The sequence below is a fragment of the Peromyscus leucopus genome, chromosome X (assembly GCF_004664715.2).
Source record: "Peromyscus leucopus breed LL Stock chromosome X, UCI_PerLeu_2.1, whole genome shotgun sequence".
Taxonomy (NCBI): Eukaryota; Metazoa; Chordata; class Mammalia; order Rodentia; family Cricetidae; genus Peromyscus; species Peromyscus leucopus.
The window spans coordinates 115036751-115062483 of record NC_051083.1 but is presented as its reverse complement, the minus strand read 5'-3'; the positions used below and the strand labels follow the sequence as shown (position 1 = coordinate 115062483).

Genomic DNA, 25733 nt, shown 5'->3' with positions numbered 1-25733 from the left:
TGTAGACATTTATGAATGCGTGAGGACAGTTAAGGAGCAGATGAAGACCTGAAATCGCTTTAAAAGCACTGGAGAGCTGGTGAGGTGGATCTACAGCTTCAGCTGTCTTGGAAGCTGGCCCTCTCCCTCCAGGATACAGTGACCAAATGAAGCTCTGAGCGACAGGCGGGGGGGGGGGGGGGGGGGGGGGGGCAGGGCCTGACTCTGGCACCAGCAACCTCTGCAGGGAGTAGGGAGAGAGGCGGGGAGCTGGGAGGGGCGTTCCAATCCTGGTCATCAGAGGACTGCAGGTGCTAGGCAGAGTGGCTGTAGGTGGGTTTGGGAGCCAAGCGAAGGAGGGGGAGGAGGCAAGGGCGGGATAGCAGGCGGGTGGGGGAGAGAGGGAGGCGGGGCTCAGGGCCGGAGAGGCAGTCCTTAGACAGCTCTTCCCATGCCCGGCAGTTTGCTGCATCTGGAGGAGCTCTCTGGAGAATCTCCAACCTCGGAGCGGGCCTTCAACTACCGTAAGTACCTGCAAATGAGCGCATAGTCCAGAGGCTGAAGATTAATTACTGGCCACAAAATCCTAAACAAAACCCCGAAAGAGTCCCCCTGCTGTGATTAATTGCCGTAAATCAAACTGCTCCCCAGTCTTTCCCCCCACCCCCTTCCTCTCTGTCTTTCTCCTTCTCTCCCCCGATCGCAGCCCCGCCTCGATGAGAATCTCTGGGAAATGTAGATATCTCTTCTTTCCTTTCTCAATCTTCCCTCCAAACCCTAAGCAAAGCTTGTTTGTACCCGGCACCCTGCGGAGCCCAACCCCTTTGATTTCTGGAGCCCTTAAAGCTATGAAGGGGGCTAGCCATTAGATATTTCGGATATATAACCCTCGAAAACACTGCGACGCTGCCTAATGGTGGGGAAAGTGCCAGGGGTAGAGTACAAGGGGACCCTTAAAAAAAAAAACCGGCCTCAACTGCCTAAGTTGGGGGTGAGGTGAAAGGGCAAAATGGGCGTGGTCAATTTTGAACCTCAGGGTTGTTCCCAAGTTCCCTGGGCATAAAGATTTATCATCTTGGCTGAAGTGATATGATACCTTAAAAAAAAAAATCCCCAAATGATTGAGGAGTGGTCAGCCATGCTGAGAAATTCAGCTTTTCTGACTCACTCCAGTTGCCAATAGACAAGGCCCTGATGTCTGTGTGGTAAGGCTGAATCCTCAAATGGCATTTCCTGGGTGCAATCCCAGGTTGAACTCTCCTAGCACAAAGAACCTAGCTTCCCCTACTAGATCCTGGCCCAGTGCTCCAAGGGGAAACAGTGCAACAGGGTGGTGTCCAAGCTTTGGCCTGGCGCTGAGAAAATTGGGGACAAGAGATTCTAGAAATTGAGATGGAAAGAGTCACATTAGGGTGCTATGCCAAACGTATACCCCTCTGAAAAATGGGACAAAATACACCTGTTTAAATGAAATGTACACAGCATGCCTGGCACTGTACACGTTTTTTCTGTAATCCGAACAAGGCTAGCACATGTTATTTCCCCACTAACATAAGAAAAGTTCAGAAATTAAATTAAGCATCCTTCAGTACAAATAAATGAAAAACAGGGCCCACCTCTTCTTGAATCTCTCCGCGTCAACTTGTTGTCTGCTGCCAAGGTGTTTTGAAAATCTATCTTTCCGCTCCTCCATTTTGTTCTCTCTTACCGCTAGACCATATCAGAGGCTGTCAGTCTACGGGAAGTTTAGAGAAACAAAGTCATTTTCTTTCTCTCTTGTGGAAGCTACCCATACCTCATTCCAACTGAGCTAGGGTCAAACAGCTCAGGTCAGGCAAGGTTTCGTACTATGAGTAGATATTTCATGAAGGAGAATTCGCTGGAGTTTGTGCTGTGGGGATACACCTTCCCTTAGCAAAAGGTCACTTTGCAGCGAGAGGGGAGAAGATCCACTTCATGTATATGGAATATGTATGGTTGGTAATGACTTCTGGGAAAATGAGAAGACCTCTCGGAACTCAAGTATCTTTGTTACGTTCCTTAAAATTCAAACAATCCCATTTTCTTCAGAGGTAGTGAAAAAGCTGCTTAGACGCTAAGGACAAGTTCTAAAGAGGGATAGTTTACACTTTTATTTACTATCTGGGCAGCTGGATTAACCAACACCTGCTCAAAGTAGGGTATTAAGTGTTGGGGTTAAGCTACAAGAGTGCCCCAGAAGCACTCCTTAGAAGGAACAGTCCTTCTAAGGAAATGGGTGGATGATGGAAGATGAAGATGGGGTGAGAGAAGGTGCTGCCTCTGGATATTTTAGTGTCAGCCATGGAGTTAAACATGAACTTTAAATTTTATTTAATATTTTGACTTTCAGCAAATTATGTATCCTTCCTAAACTCCATTTGCCTCAGCAACAAAATGGGGGCAGCAGTAATTCCTTCTTTACTAAGTCGTTGGATGACTCCGGTGTGTGTGTGTGTGTGTGTGTGTGTGTGTGTGTGTGTGTGTGTGTGTGTACGTACACGTGTGTGCTTGCTTGTGTGCAGATATCTGATTAAAGGATCTTAAAAGATGAGTCTTAGCATGTTCCATTTTCTCCACTCAGTAGGGGTTCTTCTGGCTTGATTAAGGTCATTTTCTGTGCCTTTGGAATCTCAGGGACAAATAAACATTTCAACAAAAATAATGTCTTGGATCCCAGGAAAAGATCTTGAGAGGAGAGATGGGCAAGTGCAGAAAAGGGTCAAGGCAAGGAAAGCAACAAGTGGCCTTATTAACAAGCTAGGTTCCTGTGAACCAGTGGAATGTAAGCTTGTCAAGAGTAATGCAGTGATCTCACCTCAACTTGAAAGAGCAGAACTAGTCCCTGAGCAAGAAAATTTCTTCTTTTAGATTCTACTATCTTTTAAGAAGCAAACCTTCAAGACTTGGAGTACACATCCTGCACCAGAGGCCCCACAGCCCTGGACAGGCCAGAGCAGGGGGCCATGATGCTTCGGACCTTCACTCTCTTGCTTGGTTGCATTTGTAAGTACAAGGAAGGACTGAGAAGCAAGTGACCCTGTTAAGAGAAGTTCTTGTGAGCAGACTCCTGGGGGATGTGGAAGAGATTGCTGAGTCTCCCTTTTACCATTTTCTCTTTCCAGGGCTCAGTCTAGGTATGACCTCAATGGGTAAGTGCCTTCCTGCCTGAGATTATAAGGAACTAGCCTGTCTGCATGGCCTTGAGATACCCAAGCAAGATTGGTCTGCTTGGAAATCAGAGCTTCTTCCATCATGACTTGCTTTCCCAAGAACTGTGAAGCATTGCTTTTTCTCTCATTAGAAGGCAGCTCATTCCCCTGTTCATTTGGATTCCTTGAACAAATGCCCTAGCATCTCTGTCCCAAACCATTATATGAGCAGACACTCCCACCCCCTACAGCAAGGCAAAAGTCAGCATATGGGCGGGTTAGAGACAATTTTCAGGCATGCTGTGAGGCACTTTGCGGGAGGGAGAGGACTGACTGCTGGTATCTTTGTGATTTTGGGGAATAACAGCAGAGGAGTCTCAACCAGAGCTTTGGATAGAATCCAACTACCCCCAGGCCCCTTGGGAGAACATCACACTTTGGTGCAGAAGCCCCTCTCGGGTATCCAGCAAGTTCCTGCTGCTGAAGGATAACACTCAGATGACCTGGATCCGTCCTCCTTACAAGACCTTCCAAGTTTCATTCTTCATAGGTGCCCTTACTGAGTCCAATGCAGGTCTTTATCGGTGCTGCTACTGGAAGGAGAAAGGCTGGTCGAAACCCAGTAGAATTCTAGAGTTAGAAGCACCAGGTGAGAGGACAAAGCTAGATACTTCAGTATCCTTTCCCACTCTTAGGACTCAAAATCACCACCTCAGAGAAAGGTTTGTTGAATTACTTCCAATGCATGCATGTATGTGCTCCATATGTGGCACCTGAGTGCCTACTTTGTATCAGGCAATGCATGTAGAGGATGCAGCTCTGGAAGGCTGGGGCAAAGAAGAGTGGTTCTGGGAAGGCTCGTCTAAAGCCGAAGGCTCCTGTCCTCAAATCAAAGCAGCACTCTCCTTGTTCTAACTCAAATCACTTCATTCTTTCTTTACAGGCCAACTTCCCAAACCCATCTTCTGGATCCAGGCAGAGACCCCCCCTCTTCCTGGATGCAATGTTAACATCCTCTGTCATGGATGGCTTCAGGATTTGGTATTTATGCTGTTTAAAGAGGGATACACAGAGCCCGTAGATTACCAAGTCCCAACTGGGACAATGGCCATATTCTCCATTGACAACTTGGCACCTGAGAATGAAGGGGTTTACATCTGCCGCACTCATATCCAGATGCTCCCCACTCTGTGGTCAGAGCCCAGCAATCCCCTGAAGCTGGTGGTGGCAGGTGGGTGTGTCTATGGCTGCTGGCATCTGACAATTGTTATCCCAGGGATCATGGCTGGTTGAGCAAAATTTATGATATTACTTGCCTCAGCCAGTTTCTAGGCCCTGCAAGATTGGTGAGGCAGCCATTTGACATGTTCCTGAGCTCCAAATTAGAATCACACATACTTTAAAGCAGATAACCCTTTGGCCTGTTTGTGAGCCTAGCCATCTATTCAGTAGCTTCATCTTATCACAGGTTTGTTGTTCTTTACTTGTAGATTACTGTTTATTCACTCATTCATCCAATATTTATTGAGCACCTAATATGTGCCAGGCATTGCCAGTGCAGTCTTAAAAATGATTCCTTAAAAATTGAAGTGTATTTGTGGTGATTATATTTAAGGGTGTAAAGTAGAATGAATCATTATTCTTACTGATGAAAAATAAACAAATGACAAAGAAATTGATAGTTTATATTTTAGAAATGGCTTGAAAGATTACTTTGTCCCATATCAATAGAGCCAGTAAAGGCAGCACCAAGCTCCAAACACAGAAGGAAACTCCTCCAAAGGTCCAAATACTAGTCACACACTCCAGCTTCAACTCCTCTATCCCATGTCCTGGATAATTCCAGATGGAATTGTCTACATTTATGTAATTTCCACAGCAAGCAACATAGATCCAGGGAAATTGTGATGCTACAGAAAGTACCCAGATTCCTAGTTCCATCCGTGACACTGCTTCCCTGTGTGATGTTGAGCACGTCATGTCACTTCTCTGTGCTTCTGTTTTCTCCATTCTAACCCAGGATAACAGTATCTGTCCAATCTATTGTATAATGCCACTCTGTGCTTCAGTTTCATGATCTGCAAAATCGGTATAAGAGTAATGCCTACCTCACAGGGTTGTTGTGAGGATTTACCTACATAACATGTACAGTGCCTGGCATATAAGTTCTCAATAAATGGTAGATAATAATTTTATTAATATAGCTTTTTCTTGAGGATCAAAGTACAAAGGACTGCTTAACTGATGTATACTGCTTAACTGGTATATATGGTGTATATGGATACCTTTCCAATGTAGATCCCACTAACACATATTTCTGCAATTAGTGTTCACCAGTATTTCCCACTTGTTTGTTAGTGTTATTCTGGCAGGGATTTAATATTCTTTACACTCAGTACCCTTAGACTGGCATGATTCACGACTCATCCAAAAAGCTTCCATGAGTATATGACGGGGCTGATCTTACCATAGTGGATGAATTGGTGTGCCTGAGATTTGAGTGGGGGATAAGATGGAGTCATGTAGAGCTCAAGTTTATTAGTACAACCACCTTAGTAAAACAACCCATGGAAATGAAGGTAGGCCCCATTACCAGATCTCATTGGCTTACTGCTTATTGCCCCAAATCTCCCTCCCTATTGGCCTCCTCCAGCCTCATGTTTTGAGGTTGGGAGTAGGATTTTAAGGTAAGATTAATGTGTTCAGATGTTCTTATTAATATTTCAGTGAAAGTTTTACTCAACAAGATGGAATCAAAGTCATTTTTATAGGTGTGGATTTTCTGCCTGTGGGAAGAACTGTATTTGTCATTTCAGAGACCCAAAGATACAGGGCATTATGAGTGTAGACAGTCCCCTGAGGCAAGCACCTATACTTGGCTGAGCTCACAGTAGAGCTAATACAGTCAGATGAGAGGGAAAGACTATAAGTGAACTTATCCTTGATTACATATGCAAGGAGGCATAAATCTAAGGAAATAGGAGGGAAGGCTACATTCCACTTACCACTTTTGTCTGAAGAAGCTAGGAGACTAAAAATAGACTAGGGAAGAATTGGCCAAACTGTAACTTAAGGGTCTCTTCCCTTCTAGGTCTCTACCCCAAACCAACTCTGACAGCCCATCCTGGGCCCATCCTGGCACCTGGAGAAAGCCTGAGTCTCAGGTGCCAAGGGCCAATATATGGAATGACGTTTGCTTTAATGAGGTTGGAAGACTTGAAGAAATCTTTTTACCACAAGAAGCCAATAAAAAATGAGGCATATTTCTACTTCCGGGCTCTGAAGATCCAGGATACAGGGCACTATCTCTGTTTTTACTATGATGGGTCATACAGAGGCTCACTGTTTAGTGATATCCTGAAAGTCTGGGTGACTGGTAAGACAGGGGTGTGCTATGGAACAGGTCATAAATCCTCATCTGATTCCCTCTCCCTCCTTGCACCTAGTCACTTGGCCACGGTTAACAGTGGGTGGAAGGAGCAGACTTTGGTCAGCTTAGTGGGGGATTTGCAAAGTGCAAATGGGAAGACAGAGAAGGAAAATAGCCCTAAGTATTGGAAGGAGGGGAATGTTCTACCATTGGCTATTTGTGTTTTGGGTCTCGTCCTAGACACTTTCCCCAAGACCTGGCTACTTGTTCAGCCCAGTCCTGTGGTTCAAATGGGTCAAAATGTAAGCCTGAGATGTCAAGGACTAATGGATGGAGTGGGGCTCGCACTCTATAAGAAGGGAGAAGAGAGACCCCTTCAGTTTCTGGATGCCACCAGCAACACTGGCAACAAATCATTCTTCCTCAAGAATGTGACGTACAAGGATGCTGGCATTTATAGCTGTCAATATTTTCTTACCTGGAAGACGTCCATTAAGATGGAAACATACAACACTGTGGAGCTGATGGTTGTAGGCAAGTGATCCCAACTGGCTTTAATGTTATTGTCGCCTGTTTGCTTTTATCATTGTTGCTATGCTCTAAGGGGATCCTAGTGGCTCTTGCACTTTCTTAAAGCAATGAGCTAAAAAGAAAACACTAGGAGGGTGGTGTAGGACTTTCTACATCCTTCAGGGACCTTCTCTCAGGACTCACCTTAAGCCTTACCTCTCCACACGACCCAGACCCACTGTGACTCATGAAAAAAATTATTTTCCTTCAAGCCAGGGAGATCTTACAGGTATGAGGTCTTCCTGATTGAAAGTAGGAACCAGTAGTGTTTAGAGAACCAAGGAGAGGGGGGAAGAACTCTAAACACACAGGCTTGAAGTCAATTATCAAATGTAAGTGAAAAGAAAGAGAATCCCAAATGGGGAGCTCAAAAACATTTGGCAGGGGAGAGGGTGCTTAGCTAAATGTCACTCTAACTGTGGTCTCTGGATTGGTTTCAGATAAGCCCCCCAAACCCTCCCTTTCAGCTTGGCCCAGTTCCATGTTCAAAGTAGGAAAGACCATCACCTTTCAGTGCCGAGTATCTCATCCAGTACTTGAATTTTCTTTGGAATGGGAAGAAAGAACAACATTCCAAAAATTCTCAGTAGATGGAGGAGACTTCATCATCACTGACATTGAAGGACAAGGCACAGGGACCTACAGTTGCAGCTATTATATTGAGACACACACTAACACCTGGTCACAGCACAGTGAGCCTCTGCAGTTGGTGGGGCCAGCAGGTGAGAGGATAACTTCTCATAGGAATATCCTTCCATATCCTGGGATCCTAAAGTAGTACCCAGAAATATACAGGACGGGGAGTGCGGGCTTGGAAGTCAGGACCCATGTGTCTAGGCATACTTCCTTTGGTGTCCTACAATAATTCAAAGCAGTGAGCAAGATATTCTGAAGACTCCATGAAAAGAAAGAGCACATCTATCCCAAGCTTTCCAAGTAACCAGCTCCTCTCCCCCACCATGAATTTATCTGTCTGACCTTATCCCCAGCAAGACTTTCGCTTCTGGTCTTCTCTGGTCACAGGCTTCCTCACCTGGAATTCCATTCCAAATGAAGCTTTCAGGATGTCCTTATCTATCCAGATTGTTTCCTTGCTGCTCCTAGTGCTGTGGATACGGTGGAAATGTCGGAGACTGAGATTCAGGTAACTGTCTTCTCTCTGCCTGTTATTTCCCAAGGAGCTGATTGTGTGCTCACCTAGTCTCCAGAATGGGCTACTCCCCAGTGGCAGTAAGCCACAGGGATGCACTCTTAGGTTTCTCTCAAGCCTCAAGGCTTTACTGGTTAAGGCATTCCATTTGTTTCTCTTTCACCTTGCAGAGGGGTCTTTTCCCAAGCTGGAAAGTGGAGTCAAGTATAGTTTTCAGAGGCTACAGAAATAATCCAAACCATGTTCCCTGACCTCTATACCTCCTACAATGCCCCAAATCTCTCCTTAAACAACTCTGTCCACAAGACATTATAGATGTCTTCCCAATAGATATGGTGTGAACATGCTCTCTTGTAAGGATCTATGCTCTTCTGTCTTCCAGATTATCTAATTCCCATCTCAGCTTTTCCAATTTACCCTCATTCCACACACACTTTCAAGGGCTAGAGCAAATATTTTGGCCCATTCAAGGTTCCTTAGAAACCAGTTTTTCTGTTATTCTAGATTCCTATTATCTGTGCAAAGCATCCTCAGAATATAGTTTTAACATGAATAGGTATTTGATAAGACAAGATATAGATCCTGAGAATCTGACTCTTTCCTCTAGCCTGAAAATTGCTCAAAAAATCCTCCTGCTATTTGATTCCAGTGTCCTTTGGACCATTGATTTTTCTCCTTAATCCCCATGGTTTTCTAAGGCTATTCCAGTTGGCAATGTAAAGAGAAATGACAGATCTTGTCCAGGCAGGCCTTCACCTAAATGTTGTGCCCACTTCCCTCCACCCTCTGCTTCTGGGTGTCCCTTTCTGCCACCTTTGTGTGTCTGGGAAATTTAATACACAACGGATGATCACTACGACTATGTGTGTCTGTGTTTCCACTGAGATCTGAGGGATAGAGTGCCAGGGCAACAAGTGGAGAGCCACCTATGGTTTCTGGAAAACAAAACAAAACAACAACAACAACAAAAAGACAAAAATTAAAAAAAAAAAACCACCCTTGGAGTTTTCAAACAGTTTCAGTGAGATCAAATTTTACTGTTCTATAGATTCTACCCTAAATTCCATATGCTTTAGGCTAACCTCCTATTAGGATTAAAAAAGATATAACTTCATGTGTCTCACCCTACTCCAAGACCATTGCAGCAAAGAAAAATATCGGAATCCAGATTTCATAGAGAGCAGCTTGAAAAGTTGTTTTTCTGACGAGGAAAAGGCTAAGATTGGCCACTGTTTCCTAAGAAAAAACTGGCAATTGAACTTTGGCTTTATACCTCCTAATTGTACAGCAAGCAGAGCCCAACAACAGTGCTCCACATTTGTGGTCACAATCTAGGGAGTGGGAGAGAGATACCACTCTCTGACAGGCTTAGCTCGGCACTGACAGGCAGTCTTCTGGTAATTCATCAAGGCTGCCTAGGCAACCCTTCCATAACAAAGGCAGGTGAGGCAGGTCAGTCTGAAGACCAGTCCTGCCATAGGAACAACTGCTTCCAAACTTAAACTTGATGACTGAGAAACACTCAAGGTTGCTCTTTCCACCCCCACACCCAACCACCCAGAGCTGCTGAGCTCCAGGGGTTCTGAGAACTGGAGATACAAAAGCATTTCTCCATCTGACATCTCATTTGCAACCTAATCAGGGGCCATGGGAAACTGATAAAAAATATATACTGTGGGAGGGCCAGCGATGAGGAGCATGCAGGTCCTGAAAGTGCAAGGGCTTTGTAGGTGGTTAGTGCCTCAAAAAGAAAAGTCATCGGTGTCAGAAAAGATCAGATCCCATTATCCTGGCCATACCCAGTCCCTATTGGGTAGTGAATAAACCAATGACATAAATTGCCGCCCCCTTCTCTCCGCCCTCCCCCTAATCCCAGCAACTCCTCTCATCTCTTTTCTGGTCTCACTAGAGAAGCCTGGTTGTTGGGAACAGCTCAAGGGGTCGCCATGCTCTTCATACTCATGGCTGTTCTTTGCTGTGGTGAGTACAAAGTGTTGGGCCAGGAGTCTGGCAGCAGGCTTGAGGGTGGTCTTGGTGAAGAGGGGGCAGAGGCTGACAACAGTTTCTTTTGCAGGACTGTGCAGTGGGGCACTGGCAGAAGAGATTGGTGAGTTTTTTCCTGCTCCAGACTGGGACATTCCTCTCTGGAGATCCGAAATAACTACAGAGTGTCAGTGTCAGTGCCCAGGGAGTGACTGGTTGGGAGGGAAGGACAGCCAGGAAGGGGCACTTGTTAAAGCTACTGGCAAAATTAAGCCTCCAACTCTATCCTTCTGCCTGTAAAAAATTCCTTCAGGCTCCTGCATTTTTGTGAGGCTCAGCTGAGACATCAGCTTCCCCTTTCCCCAGCACCTGAAGAAAGACGCAAGATAGCAAAGAAAAGATTTTGGCTGAAAGGGGCGCAGGGGGGTGGGGTGAGGAGCTGGGTAGGGGCTTCAGTAGAAAGGAAAGGGGGGAAGGAGAATGCCAGGAGGAAGGCTTCATTAACTCTGCTGTTTCTAGAAATAATCATGCCAACTCCTAAGCCTGAACTCTGGGCAGAGACGAACTTCCCTCTGGCCCCGTGGAAGAACTTAACCCTCTGGTGCAGAAGCCCTTCTAGCTCAACTAAGGAGTTTGTGTTACTGAAGGACGGGACCGGGTGGATTGCAACTCGCCCAGCCTCGGAGCAGGTCCGGGCTGCCTTCCCCCTTGGCGCCCTGACCCACAGCCACACCGGGAGTTACCATTGCCATTCATGGGAGGAGATGGCTGTGTCGGAGCCTAGTGAAGCACTTGAACTAGTAGGAACAGGTAAGCGAAGACAGAGGATCCTCCCGGAGTGATCCCCAGTGCCCCTGGGACCTCTTAGCGGCTAGGAGGAAAAGATGGGGGAGGGGTGAGGAAAAGAGTGAGAGGAAACCGATTTGGAAACTCAGGGCTCCTCAGAATGCATTTCGTTTGTTTGTAAAGTAACTCTGAGCGTCCCATCTTGGGCACTTGCAAACTTTTGACTCCCTTGTCATTCCATTTTGGTTTTCTAGACATCCTTCCCAAACCTGTCATTTCGGCTTCCCTCCCAATCCGGGGCCAGGAACTGCAGATCCGATGCAAAGGATGGCTAGAGGGTTTGGGCTTTGCTCTGTATAAGAAGGGAGAGCAGGAACCTGTCCAGCAACTCGGTGCCGTTGGTAGAGAAGCCTTCTTTACAATTCAAAGAATGGGAGATAAAGAGGAGGGCAATTACAGCTGCCGCACACACACCGAAATGCAGCCCTTCAAGTGGTCTGAGCCCAGTGAGCTCCTGGAGCTTGTCATAAAAGGTAGAGCTGAAAAGAGTATGTGAGGGAGGAGGGGCTGAATGTGCCTGTTGGACACTCCTATCACCCCCACAAATTTTGCTGCTGGTACTAGGAGCCTGTGTCCAATCTTAGAGCCAGGCAGGCGTGGCGCTGGGAGTGCCAGGACCTCTGGCTGCACGATATTAATAGACATAATTGTTATTAATAGCTTGGGTTTGTGGAGGGTGATTTAATTTTTCTGATTTTTTTTCCCATTGATTACCTCATTTAACTATAGAGGAAATCCTGAAGAGAGGTGAAGTGGGTACTATTTCCTTCGCTTATCCACATGGGCAAGCTTAGGCTCAGAGAACTAATTAATAGAGTTCTAAGGCAAGTTTACCCCTTCAACAGCCTCCCTTGCCTGTTCCAGTGACAGTGATTTGGATTCATCTAGAGGCAAGGAGAGACTGGATGAGGGATACCTGTAAAACCAAACAAAAACATTAATGCAACTATTTATACAAATGCATATAGAGAACAGCTTCCCCAAACCAACATTTCCTGTATTTGTTTCCTGTTTTCTTGATTTGGTTTTGTACTGTTTTGTTTTTCTCTTCTAGAAGTGTACCCGAAGCCTTTCTTCAAGACGTGGGCCAGTCCTGTGGTCACTCCTGGTGCCCGAGTGACTTTCACTTGCTCCACCTCCCATGAGCACATGAGCTTCATTCTTTACAAGGATGACAATGAAATTGCATCAAGTGACCCCGCCTGGGGAACTCCAGGGTCTAGTGCAGCTCACTTTCTGGTCATTTCAGTGGCCGTTGGTGATGGGGGAAACTATAGCTGTCGTTATTATGACTTTTCCATCTGGTCTGAGCCCAGCGACCCTGTGGAGCTAATTGTGACAGGTTAGGGAGAGGGGAAGTCTTGGTGGAGATAGTATTGACCCTAGGAGAGTGATTGGAGGGGCTGCCAGCGGGAGGGGAAGACATGTGTTCTGTAAAGGACACAGCAACATTCTTGGGGTAGTGCTCAGCACATGATGAACTGTCCAAGGAGGACAGCTGCTCATGTTATCATCACGAGAAGAGAAGACAAAGGAGTCGGGGGGAGGCCAGAAATTCACCTCTGAAAAAAAAGTAGTGTGGTAGATAGGGGTGGCCAATTCAAGAACCAAGCTCAAGTTGCCTGCTTTCTAAAATAGTTCTTTGAAGCTTGGCCTTGAGCTTTGAGTTCAAGGTCTGCTTTTGCCTGAACTGAGCTGTCAGGGATTGGTGGGCTAGATGGCCCTCAGAGAATTGGAGAAAACCTTGAAATGTCAGGTGCATGTTAGACAGCCATTACAAACGATTGTTTCAAAGGGTGTTTAACGTCATAGGAAAGTGTTTTTTAATATAAACATACCAGATTCTCCAACTCTGAGTACAGTGGGTCTCACTTACATAAATAGTCTCAGCTCCAAGGACATAGTCATGTGTTAAAACACAAGTGGGAAAATAGTTATATTTGAGCTGGTAAAATTATGTTTTCTTCATTAGTTTTTTATTACATTTTCTAATTTTCCACAATAAACATATATCATCTCCCATAACAACATTATAAAGGCTACTTGCAAAATGTGGGGAGCAGTCTTTCCTTATATTATAATCTTTTCCCTTTTAGAATACTACCCGAAACCCACTCTCCTGGCACAGCCAGGCCCGGTGGTACTTCCTGGGAAGAATGTGACACTCCGCTGCCAAGGAACTTTTCAGGGCATGAGGTTTGCCCTCTTACAGGAGGGTACCCATGCTCCCTTACAGTTCCAGAGTGCTTCGGGGACCTCAGTTGACTTCCTCCTCCACACTGTTGGAGCGGAGGACTCTGGAAACTACAGCTGTATCTACTATGAGACAACCATGTCGAACAGAGGCTCATACCGTAGTGTGCCCCTTATGATCTGGGTGACTGGTAAGGACAGACAAAACAAGGGGTTGGGATAGGATCAGTTGGAGTATGGACTAAGGGGGTTGATCTCTTCTAGGAGGGCAGGCCAAACTATGGAGGGGATTCAAGGAAAATCAATTATCGTGGTGTGGGAGTAACAAGGTTGCATACTTACACCGTATTCATCATTATTCTCTTTCTAGACACATTCCCCAGACCATGGTTGTCTGCTGAGCCTAGTTCTGTGGTCACTATGGGACAGAATGTTACTCTCTGGTGCCAAGGACCAGTTCATGGAGTTGGGTACATTTTGCACAAAGAAGGAGAAGCCACTTCAATGCAGCTTTGGGGGTCTACCAGCAATGAAGGAGCATTCCCTATTACCAATATATCTGATGCTAGCATAGGTCGTTATAGCTGCTGTTACCACCCTGACTGGATCAGCCCTATCAAGATACAGCCTAGCAACACTCTGGAACTCATAGTCACGGGTAAGGGGATGAGATTGTGAAGTGGGCATTGTAGTGTTGAAAGGATCAGATTGACTGGCTCATGAGAGACTAGGGGAGGTCAGGGAGGAACAGACTCCAAAATGGCTTCTCTCTGATGAGCAGTTCATTTCTTGCAGGTTTACTTCCTAAGCCCAGCCTGTTAGTTCAACCTGGTCCCATGGTAGCCCCTGGAGAAAATGTGACTCTTCAATGTCAAGGGGAACTTCCAGATTCAACATTTGTCCTTTTGAAAGAGGGGACTCAACAGCCTTTAGAGCAACAGAGGCCAAGTGGGTACAGAGCTGACTTCTGGATGCCAGTGGTGAGGGATCAGGATTCTGGTGTCTACAGCTGTGTTTATTATCTGGATTCTGCTCCCCTTGTGGCTTCGAATCACAGCAACCCCCTAGAGATCTGGGTGACTGGTAAGGTTCTGAAACCCAGGAAACATTTAGATTTTGTAGTTTTAGGCCTTTTAAGGGCTAAGAATAATACAAGAGATGGCTGGGTTCAGGGCCACTTTGTTTAACTCTGTGCTCTTGTTTTGGTTGCAGACAAGCCCCCTAAACCTTATCTGTCAGCCTGGCCCAGCACTGTCTTCAAACTAGGGAAGGACATCACCCTTCAGTGCCGAGGACCCCTACCAGGAGTTGAATTTGTGCTGGAACATGATGGAGAAGAAGCACCCCAGCAGTTCTCAGAGGATGGAGACTTTGTCATCAACAATGTGGAAGGGAAAGGCATTGGAAACTACAGCTGCAGCTACCGTCTGCAGGCCTACCCTGACATCTGGTCAGAGCCCAGTGATGCCCTGGAGCTAGTTGGAGCAGCAGGTGAGTGGATAATCCCTCCAGGAAAGTTCCTGTCTTGGTGTTCCTGAGATTTCCAGGACAGCCCACACAGAGATAGGTCAAGTTAGGAGACAGGAAGTTGGAACCCTCAAGTGCATCACACCTTTTGTAAAGATGAACCGAAGGTAGGGGTTCAGGTGCACTCAGAGATACGGAATAGATCCATCTAAGGTCTCCCTGCCAGAAAGGAGGTCTGCGTGTCTCCGCATGTGCACCTCGACTGAATTCCTTCGACAGCTCAGTACATGGCTTGCATAGTGACTCTGAGGAGGTAAGAGAGGACAACATAATATTAAAAGGAACATTGCTATGCTAAGTTCTGATTCCATTTATTTATATACCACAGGGCCTGTTGCTCAAGAGTGCACTGTAGGTAACATTGTCCGAAGTACCCTGATTGTGGTGGTGGTGGTAGCCTTGGGGATAGTGCTAGCCGTAGAGTGGAAGAAGTGGCCTCGCCTTCGGACTAGGTAAATACTCAGCTCAGCTCAATTCCAGAAATGGAGTGCTGCTGGAAAGTTCATGATAATTACTTTTCTGGCATCTGAGCTCCACCCTATAATATGTTTTCAGGACCAGCCCCCATTAGTTTTCTATCTTTTTTCATTATACAGGGGCTCTGAGACAGATGGAAGAGACCAGACCATAGTCCTTGAAGAGTGTAACCAAGAAGGAGAACCAGAAACCACCACCAATTCTCCTTCATCTGCCTCTCAGAGAATCTCAGCGGAACTGACAGTCCCAATATAATTATCCTCTCCTTTACAAGAGGTTTCCTCACCTATCTTTTGCTTGCAGAGGCCTGGAAATCCAACTTGCTTACCCTAGAATTCAGCAGCATTTACTGCTTTTTGAGTCTAGCCACCTGAGTTGGGTCAAGAGGATTCTTGGAGTGGCAAGCTCTACTAGGTCAAGCTGTTTCCCTTACCCCTGTAACTCCTCACCATACTGATTTACTGGTGCATGAAATTCTATTAAAATGTATTCTTCTGAATAAAGAGAGTATTCACTATTTAACTGCAAAAAACCATGGTAGTGGTCTTCTTTTGGTCTGTTTCCCACTTACAACTCAGCGGAAATGATAAGAGGACGTGAGAAAGGAGTTCAAGGATTTGGTGGTGGAGGAGGGCCGGAGGGCTCCCAAATTGAGCTTTGCAACTTAGTTTTAGATGTGTGCACTGAATACAGTGTTCTGTTGCCCCTCCATCCTGTCCCTGCATGACAATGTTCTGTTCAAGTCAAACATGAGAAGAACAAACACTGAAGTTACACTAATTTTTTTCCACTATGTTGTTTTTAGATTCATAGGCTTTCAAACAGCACATCCAGCCCTCTATAGAACTTTGAAACTGGCAAAGAATGTCTTATGACACTTAATAACAACCATAGAGTATTAACTAATTCAACAGTAATTGTGAATAATTAATAAAACCTGATATTTCACCCCCTATAAAGAAAGTTCATTTTTCCAAAGGTGTGGGTCTCTAGTGGTGGAATTTCTGGAAGTGAGGAAGCAGTTAGCATGCAGGGGGACCTCTTAGTGTCTACTCCCAGGACTCAAATTAGAACTGGCTCTTACTTTTAACCTATGATCTTTTTTTCCTGCATCAACACACACTTTGCTTTATGGATGGGAATTTAGTACACATTAGTGTGTTTGATTGGGGAGGGAGGGTTACCTAATTCCTTGAACCTTGTTTAAAACCTCAGAAGAATTGATTTGTGAGTCCTAGAGGAGGTCACGACCCCTTCACATATGACCCTAAAGTTCCTTGCCCCCCAGTACTGTGTAATTCTAAGCAAACATTGTTCAATAGAGCAATACACAAGGGTTGAGCACACAGTTAGTTATTTAACCCTGGGTACAATAAAGTTTAGAAAGTAACTCTTATATCCTTGCATTAGGAAACTTATTTATCCTAGAAGTTAATGAAAAAGAATGCATCCCTTTCCCCTTAATCCTTAAGAATAAAACATGCTGAGTATTATAGACTAATTTGTATTAAGCTCTGTGGAATGTAGAAGTACACAGTCCCACTCTGATTTCCATTTGATGAGATTCTATTAGTTGCTTACACTAATTTCTTATAGTGTTTCTAAAAATCGCATTTACATTTGAAAAGTGCTTTTACATTTGAATCCAGCCAAACCTAATTGTTGCTTTGTGCTGAACATTACTCTCTGCCCTCAAACTCTACATAGTTAACCCTCAGTCAAGCTGTGCCTTTTGAAACTGGAAGGAGGCCTGTCCTTAGTCCTTGGTTTTAGGATAAAAAAAAAAAATCCTTTGATGGGGCCTGGTTATGTTTTCTGATCTTTAGATATTTCAAAGTGTATGTTGTCAAGGTCAGTGACAGAGCTGCACAAGTTATCAAGGAATTATTTGATTGTTCTAGCTGTTGAGAGAGGGGGGAGATTGGGGGGAGAGTTGAGGGGGAGAGAAAGAGGAAAACCTCAGAGAGACACAGACTGAAATTTAGAGAAGCCTCCAAATTAGAAATACAGGACCTAAAAAACTAAAAAAAAAAAAAAAAAAAAAAAAAAAACATGCCAGAGACTCTTGTGAAATATCCACATTGAACCTGGGGTCTCTTGTGTCACCAAGGTTCAAAGAGAGGTACTCATGTGCAATCAGGAAAAAGCCCCAGAAACCTTGCCCTGAGAAACAAACCGTGAGAAATATTGTGACACTGGCCTCTAAGTTGGCTTTCTTAAAACACTCACACACACTGTTCTTTCACTGAGACAACCCAGTTCTGCAAGAATTAGAAGGGAGAAAATAGTTGTCAGTTAACTATGAAATACTTAAAGACAAAGAGTCGCTCTGGAATTTAACTTTGCTACTCCCTGTCAAAGCTATGTCAATGAATTAAGTATCTATTTATAATGCAGGAGTCGTCACAAACTATCTCAATGAATTAAATATCTATTTATAATGCCAATGTAGCTTGTTTCTGACAATTCTCCTCATGGTCTGTTTTTTCAACCTGGTTGCCATGGGAATCAGTCCCTTTACCCCTGGCTGGCCTCTAATCATCACCCAGCATCAGGTAATTTCTGGGAAGTGGAATCTCAATTAGGGAACGAACCTTTACAGGAGAATTTGTCTCTTCAAAAAGAAAATCCAAATGCCTCTCCCAAGTATGAGAAAATAAATGCAAATACCTGCTGATCACTGAGATTATACACCGTTGGCTCCAGCATCCCAAATATATGAAGATGGTCCAATACAGGATCTCTCCTTTATAGCCATACTGATGTGTAGACCGTCTATTTTTGCACATCTCCAGGTAAACATGAAACAGTTTGAGAATTTCCAATTGGTCTATAGATCCTCTATCGCCTGTATGTATCCCTTTCATACTTATTGGTCCTAATTCTGACTCAAGTTGTAACCCAGACTAAATCCACAACAGTCCTCCAAAATCTAGAAAGTGGGAGTTCGAATCCAGTCAGTCTCCATCAGCAGTGGTATCAGAGTTCAATCAACTTCCATTTAGAAATATGTTTGTGCTATTAGTTCTCAATTATGTAGGTTCCAGATACGACAGAGTTTATGTCTACCTCAGTGCTAACAGACTCAATCAGAGCAGCACTTTAAAACATTTGAAATATCTGTGTGTTCTACAAATGCATATTGGCTATTTTCTATATGTCACACATTGCCAAGGGCACTGGATACAGTTTTGAGTGAAACAGATAATCCCTGCCTATCTGGTGTGGGAGGCAAATAAGTATTATTGGTAATAAGTTATATGGAATATTGCATGGTAATAAGGGTTGCAGTGAAAAGTCAAGCAATGAACAAAGCCTCAGGTTTATTCTGTGGGAAAGTCGCTACAATTTTTAAAAGATGGCTGGGAAGATCTGAGAATTAATATTTAAGTTATGGTTTAAAGGACACAATAGCACAATTATTAGTACAAGTCTCTAAGCAAAGTATGTTCTACTCAGAGGTAAACATGGGTGTAAAAGCTCTGAAATGGGAGAACTACCTCATTTTTTTTCTAATTGTAGGTGAGATCATGTGGCTAGAGCAGAATAAGGAGGCATGTAGAAGCAGATACAAGACCGAGAGGCAATGGGAACACAGCCAAGAAAGACCTTGGACGTCTCTATAAGGACTTTGACTTCCACTCTGAATGAAACAGGAAGCCACTGGAGTTAGATTTAAATAAGACTATCTAGCCTTCTCTGTGGAGGGCACCAGGGTGGGAACAGAGAGATCTCAGAGGAGGCTACTGTAGTGATCCTGGAAAGAGGGGCTGTATTAGGCTTGGATGGTAGCAGAAGGGGCAGTGAGAAACAACCAGATTATTGATTTCTTTTGTGGAAAGATACAATGGGAGCTGCTGATAGATGGAGTGTGGGGTGTGCTCTGCAAACATTTCTATTAGAAGAGAGAAACATTTCATGCGCTGCCTCACTGCTTCTATCCCTGGTTCATTTTCATTACATCCTCAAGAAAGACTTTTCCAGTGCCTCCCAAACCAGGACAACACTTTTGGACAGTTTGTCAATGTTTTTCATGGTCCATCCAGAAACACTGTCAACAGGACATGGTCTGTTGTGTCTGCAGAAGCCCAAGGAGTGCAAGGGCTGGGGAACAAATACTGAAATGATTACTATCTGAGATCTCTGCTCACCATTACCACCGCCTAAAATTGCATTAATTTCAGATAGGCAGTTCACACTGTTGCATCATACAAATTACGTGGTCAACAATCCTTACAGGTTTTCTTTTTCCACACAAGCTTTTGACAGCTCAATTATTTCTTGTCCCTTCCTTATGCACATGACATGGTTGGCAATTGAGTTTTTACCTAAAATATTAAGAGCTGATATTTACTCCTGTTATATCTTGATTTGTGAGCCCTAGCTTATAAAAATCATATATTATTATTTAGTGAATCCTTTCTAGATATCTTTATATGTGAACTCATCCACCTAGCATGAAGCTCCTTGTCACTATCCCTGGTCACATGTAACCTGGAAGCAGAACCACTAAGTTACATATTTCAGCCAATCAGCTCATAACCAAAGATGGAGCTGGAAATGAAATTGCATTTCATCTTTGACTGGACTTGGAATTACCTGGAAGGAAGACCTCTGGGTTTGGGAAGGTGTTCCCATCGAGCTTTAAAGGAAGAGGGAAAACTCACCCCTAGTGTGGGTGATACTATCTCATGATCTGTGAGTCCCAGACCAGATAAAAAGAATAAAAGGAGAAAGAAGGCCATGCAACAACATTCCTCCTTCTCTGTCTCTTGGTTTACTGAGGCTTTTAGAATCTCGGACAAATGTCACCACTGCCATGAGTATCACCATGTTGGACTGTAGCCTCAAACCCGGAGCCAATGGAAACCAATCCTTCCTTAAGTGGCCTCTTGTCAGATATTTTGTTACAGTCATAAGAAAGGCAAAGTAATACAAGCTGCTTCCCAAAGCAGATTCCCCCATACTAAACTTCAGATAGCATGGTACCCAGAACAGAATGAAGGTCCAGGATTTACCAGTTTGACCCCCTTCCCAGTGTGTTATTTCATTCAATTTTTTAAACAGCACTCACATTCACTTAGCATGAAAGGCTCTCCTTTAGTGCTTTACATTTATTGAGCATTTTGATCCCTACCACAAATGTTAGCAGTAGGTCCTATCACTATTCACATTTCTGACAAAAAAGGAAACAGACGCACACTGGAGTTAGGCAAGCTAGTAGGCCACTCAGCTAGCAAGTATTAGGGACAGAATTTGGACCCACGCAGTCTGGCTCCACACTTCATGCTTGTAATCATTGAGCTATGCTGTCTCAGGTTTCTGTGAGATCCTGACCTTGCACTCTCAAGGGAAGGAAGGGCCTCAGCCCAATTCACAGTCCACTGCCAATGCAAAACCTGCAGCCCTCCTGTGAGAATGCACACTCCCTTCCTCTCCTTTCCCTTCTTCTTAACAGAGGCTGGCTTCTAAGCTTTACAGAGGAATCCTTCCATAGGTTACCAAACGTACTCTTGATCGTTATACTTCCCTCCCAGGAATCCATGCCTCTCTGCTCTGCTGCAAACGAAATTCTTCCAATTCTCCTTTCTAGGGGAATAAAACGATGCTGCAACTATGGAGAGACAACATGCTGTGATGAAACCCATTTTCTGAAAAGCCCAGAGAAGGCAAAGCCGTGATTGGTGGTAGTAGGGCTGGGGAAGAAACATGTTCCCTGATGGCCCTCCCTGCCCTCAGCAGTGGGCCTTTAGCCGGAGCTATCATATCCTGTAGCAAAATTAACTCTCTGGAATTCTAGCTCAAGTTGTGTTTTCAACTGATTGTGGTCAGGATTTGTGGGAAACGGAAGCTACTCAGCTGGTTTATTGGTCTATCACAGGTTACTTTTGTTGTAAAGTTCATGTTGCCTTTTAAAAATTACAACAATTTAAATTGCTATACAAAGTATGAGGACTTTAGCACGGTATTCTCAAATGGAGTTTCTTGTTGTTGATCTCTTTCTCCCCGCTTCTCTTCCATCCCTTCCTCCCACATTGTTCCCTTCAACCCCCAATAGCCTTCTTCCATTTTCATGTCACATGTGTTCTGTGGCCCTCCTCCCACCATCAACACCTCTATTCTCTCACCCATGGTCCCCTTTCCAGTTTTATGACCTTAGTTCAGGCTGGCTCTGGACTCAGAATCCTTCTCCTTAGCCTCCAGGGTGTGCCAGCCTGGCTCCCTGTGTAGTTGTGGGTGACTGAGACACTGCATGTGTCTCATGTAGAGTTAAATCATCTATACACTTATTTTAAGCCTGTAGGGGGAAAATAACTCTTATTTCTTCAGAAGGCCATCTTTGTATCCTAAGAAAAAGTCGAAGAAGAATCTATGTGAAATAATCATCTAGTACAGTGGTTCCCAACCTTCCTAATGCTGCAAACCCTTTGATACAGTTCCGCATGTTGTGGTGACCCTTCTCCAACCACAAATTATTTTTATTGCTACTTTATGACTCTAATTTTACTCCTGCTAGGAATTGTAATGTAAATATCTGATATGCAGGATATCTGATATGTGGCCCCTGTGAAAGGGTCGGTCCACCCCAGAGGGGTTGAGAACTGCTGATTTAACAGAATGTTCAATAGGAGTCAGAATTCATTTTGAACTTGAGATAAGTCCTGTAAAGGCTGTCAGCTGTTAGGAAATTTGTCATAACTAGCTAAAAGGTGTTAACAGTGGCCCCACCCTTGCAATGGACAGGGGAATGGAAGAGAAATTAGAAGAAGGAAAATCAACAAAAAGAAAAAAGAAATTACGTTTTAAAATGCCATATCAATACTATGAAGGGCTGATCCTCACATAGTGGGCAAATCAGGATTTAGAGAACACAGGCTAGAGTCAAAACAACTATAACTTTCAAAAGGCAGCATCTTACACCCTACATTCCACCAGCCAGGTCGGATCTCTTTGGGGCTCCATCACCACAAAGCTGGGAAGTAACACAGAAGCCAGAGTGGGGCATTTCCAGTTCAAACTGCCACATACAGAGAATGAGCCTTAGACTTGGAGACTCAAGAGGTCACACAGATGGCCTACAGAATATCTAAAGAGCATTTGAGACAACTCAGCTTGAACCCTTCTGCAGCAGGAGTGGGAAGGCTTATTACCTATAGGTGTGGTTGCCCCTTGAGTTATCAAGCATCTATAAAGGTGAGAAAATCCTTGTAACAGCTCCAGATTCCATACTCATTGCCTCATAGAACACGTGGAACATGAAATTCTTTCTTCAGTCATTGATTTTCTAAGCCTATCTTCCTCAAGTACAGTAACAAGGGAAGAACAATACTTAGATATGCTTTCATCAATTTTAGAATTTATTTTTCTTTTTATTAGTTTTTTAAATTAAATTGTCAACTCTGATACAATGTACTTTATCATCCTACTAATGTGGCCCCATGATTTCAACCACATGTTTAGTGATCATACTATACTCATACAAAGTGGGATTAAATAAAATTTCAAGTTAGCTGGAAACACTAGGCCTTTTGTAGGAGTCTTCCATTCACTCTGAGATTGTACAGTTAATTTCAAGACTGAAGTACACAACTTTGTGTTTTCTCCAACCACATTAAAATAAGAGTAGTGCCTCTTTGTTAAGGTCTTTTCCAATAGCTTTGTGCCTATACTTACACCTAACCTTGATCAACACTGAACCTTTAACCATGTATCTTCCTGGTTTACTGTGGTTCACTAATTCCACCCATTCTGCATATGACCATTCAACAAGTTAACCACTCAACTATCAATATAATCAACTACTTCTGATTTTTCCAACATGTCTGAAAAGGCATTGTAGAAGTGTTTGCAGAGACCTTGGAAGTCCAGGTAAATGTTTTTGTGGTTTTCTCTTGGAAGCTCATCCAACAGGAAATGAGTCTAGTCTGGTACAACTCATTCTTAATGGACCCGTGCTGCTCCCTGGCAATGAGTGAATGTCCTTCCAAGGGCTTAGAAATCATCTTCTTAATCATCCAGTCTAGAAGTTTGCTGGAGATCTATGTAAAACTGACCAGGTGAGCATTTGAAAATTTTTCTTCCTTTGTGGAGAAAAGCATAGCTTTATTTGGGCTGATGGTGTCTTTCTCCTAACTACCAAGTCCTCAAAGAGCTTACCAGATAGACAAACAACAACAAAATAAAACAAAAACCCCAACAGTACTAGATGGACACTATAGGTGATGTCTATGCTGTTGCTGCACAGACCATGATTTGTGGAACAACATTCTAGATTATCTATTAGACAACCTGGCTTACACACATGATTCCTTTCAAGAACTTTAAAAATTTCCCATGAAAGACTACCCTGAAACGAACTATATCAGAATGTCAGGTCTTGTCATCTTACAGTTCCTCCCTTTATTTCCATACACAGCTAAGTTTGAGAACACTCATGTAAAACTAGTTGAGTTTTGTCTTTGACTACTGATTTCTCTTCAGACAAGGTGTGGGGAACATTTCCCATGTGCTGGGCATGGTGATGTGTTGCTGGAGAGCTTCTCTCCAGGTTCCCCAAGCCCCGCAGTCCCACAATCCACATATAAAATAATCACTCAGACACTTATATTACTTATAAACTGTAGGGCCATGGCAGGCTTCTTGCTAACTGGTCTTATATCTTAAATTAACCAATTTCTATAAATCTATACCTTGCTACATCGCTTGTGGCTTACTGGCATCTTTACATATTGCTTGTTCTGGTGGTGGCTGCAGTGTCTCCCCCTCCTTCTTCCTGTTTCCCCAATTCTCCTCTCTCCTTGTCCCACCTATACTTTCTGTCTGGTCACTGGCCATCAGTGTTTTATTTATATAGAGTGATATCCACAGCAGTGATGTATAGTGATATTGTGTTCCCCAATATATCGTGCACCCTAATAAATTTATCTGGGGTCAGAGAACAGAACAGCCACTAGACAGACATAGAGGCCAGAAAATGGTGGCACTCACACCTTTAATCCTAGCCTTCTGGAGGCAGAGATCCATCCAGATCTCTGTGAATTCAAAGCCACACTGGAAAGAGCCAGGCATGGTGACTCACACCTTTAATCCCAGGAAGTGATGGCAGAAAGCAGAAAGGTATATAAGAAGTGAAAACCAGGAACTAGGTGGTTAAGCTTTTAGGCTTTTGAGCAACAGTTCAGCTGAGATCCATTTGGATGAGGACACAGAAGCTTCCAGTCTGAGGAAACAGGATCAGCTGAGGAACTGGTGAGGTAAGGAAGCTGTGGCTTGTTCTGCTTCTCTGATCTTCCAGCATTCACCCCAATACCTGGCTCCAGGTTTGTTTTTATTGATAAGACTTCCTAACAATTCATGCTACAGTGGTACACACTTGTATTCCCAGCACTCAGAATGGGGAGGCAGAAGGATCAGAAGTTCAAAGTTATCCTTTCCTACATAGTATGTTTGAGTCCAGTTTAGGATACATGAGACCCTGTCTCAAAAACAAAAATAAATAAACAAAAACGAGCTTGGGCAAGAAACTCTAATTAGACTCAGTGGGCCACACACACAAAAAGAAGACATGAAAATAGGAAGTGACTTGTTGAGAATTAAAGTTCATTATATAAATGTGTGAAATTGTCAAACAATAAATTAAACAAAAACCAAAACAGAACAAAATTCCTTGTTCTTTCAATTGCTGAGGTGCATGTCCTTGCATGTGGCAGACCATGTGTGGTCATGCTTTCAGGCAAACTGTTGTTAACCAAACAAATTGGACGTGCTTTAAGATATTCCATTTCAATGTTGATGATTTTTAGGGTTAATGGCTTTCCTAGTTCTGTGAGCTGCAATAATTGAAAGGGTAGAAGAGTAGCATGTGTGGGAGGAAGGACAGGGAAGAAATCAACTAATATTTTTCCTGTGGATCATTTTATATAACACAATCTTTTATAGAACAAGTTAGAAAATTCCATAGAAATGACTAGGTTTTAGTTTGGTTCAGGCATCCACAAACCTCAGTATCATATTTGTCTTTTTATCAGTATAAACATAAACATAGAATAAAATACATTTCATTTCTTGGTAGTAGGAAAAGGACAGGGGCTGGGCTAGTCACAGCAAGTGAAAGAATGTGAGGTGCAGAACATAAAATCTAAGACCCCAAGCAAATCATTCAAAAGTAGATTCGCCCATGAAGGTCCCCTGTCACAAAGCTTAAAGATCTGCAAGAGGAGAGAAGATCCTTGTCACAGAGAGCAAGCACTAGATTGTATGGAACTCAAAATTTCTCAGTTGAGCAATCCTGACAGAAACCTTCTGCCTGGTAGCCAAGCAAAGGGATGAAGCATATCGGTGTGCAGGCGGAGTGTGTGAAGGGCAACAGTTTGGCTGGCACCCCAGTCAGGGGCATACCAGAGGGAGAGCAGCCAAGGAAGGCGAAGCTCAAAGAGGAACAAAGAGCAGACTGGATGGTGGCAGGTCT

The 25733-nt window shown here is 43.9% G+C and overlaps 2 protein-coding genes across 5 annotated transcripts; both read left to right on the top strand.

The window, feature by feature from the left end:
- The first annotated feature begins 412 nt into the window (after nt 1-412).
- Nucleotides 413-7407, top strand: LOC119086625 (immunoglobulin superfamily member 1-like). Of its 3 annotated transcripts, none has more exons than XM_037198956.1 (7): nt 413-503; nt 2869-3003; nt 3123-3134; nt 3517-3798; nt 4093-4380; nt 6241-6525; nt 6760-7407. In XM_037198956.1, exons 2-7 carry the CDS (start codon nt 2964-2966, stop codon nt 7059-7061), a joined length of 1209 nt encoding a protein of 402 aa, XP_037054851.1. In that variant the 5' UTR covers nt 413-503; nt 2869-2963; the 3' UTR covers nt 7062-7407. The 3 variants fall into 3 exon arrangements, with proteins under 3 accessions (XP_037054851.1, XP_037054850.1, XP_037054852.1); XM_037198955.1 differs by having other exon boundaries at nt 3123-3149; XM_037198957.1 differs by lacking the exons at nt 6241-6525; nt 6760-7407 and having other exon boundaries at nt 3123-3149; nt 4093-5339.
- An 82-nt stretch (nt 7408-7489) lies between these two features.
- LOC114710164 (immunoglobulin superfamily member 1) lies at nt 7490-15794 on the top strand. Of its 2 annotated transcripts, XM_028894253.2 has the most exons (13): nt 7534-7811; nt 8113-8233; nt 10149-10219; nt 10314-10346; nt 10742-11032; nt 11263-11541; nt 12123-12410; nt 13165-13452; nt 13632-13919; nt 14057-14344; nt 14474-14752; nt 15117-15240; nt 15385-15794. In XM_028894253.2, exons 1-13 carry the CDS (start codon nt 7571-7573, stop codon nt 15518-15520), a joined length of 2727 nt encoding a protein of 908 aa, XP_028750086.2. In that variant the 5' UTR covers nt 7534-7570; the 3' UTR covers nt 15521-15794. The 2 variants fall into 2 exon arrangements, with proteins under 2 accessions (XP_028750088.2, XP_028750086.2); XM_028894255.2 differs by lacking the exon at nt 15117-15240 and having other exon boundaries at nt 7490-7811; nt 15385-15512.
- Nucleotides 15795-25733: the final 9939 nt, after the last annotated feature.

Excerpts from the sequence above, each read along its gene's own strand:
- LOC119086625 (XM_037198955.1), top strand. The coding sequence starts at position 2,964 with ATGATGCTTCGGACCTTCACTCTCTTGCTTGGTTGCATTT. Across the intron at positions 3,150-3,516 it reads TCTAGGTATGACCTCAATGG|CAGAGGAGTCTCAACCAGAG; the intron begins GTAAGTGCCTTC and ends GGGGAATAACAG. Across the intron at positions 4,381-6,240 it reads CCTGAAGCTGGTGGTGGCAG|GTCTCTACCCCAAACCAACT; the intron begins GTGGGTGTGTCT and ends CTTCCCTTCTAG.
- LOC114710164 (XM_028894253.2), top strand. The coding sequence starts at position 7,571 with ATGTTCAAAGTAGGAAAGACCATCACCTTTCAGTGCCGAGTATCTCAT. Across the intron at positions 11,033-11,262 it reads ACTTGAACTAGTAGGAACAG|ACATCCTTCCCAAACCTGTC; the intron begins GTAAGCGAAGAC and ends TTGGTTTTCTAG. Across the intron at positions 14,753-15,116 it reads GGAGCTAGTTGGAGCAGCAG|GGCCTGTTGCTCAAGAGTGC; the intron begins GTGAGTGGATAA and ends TATATACCACAG.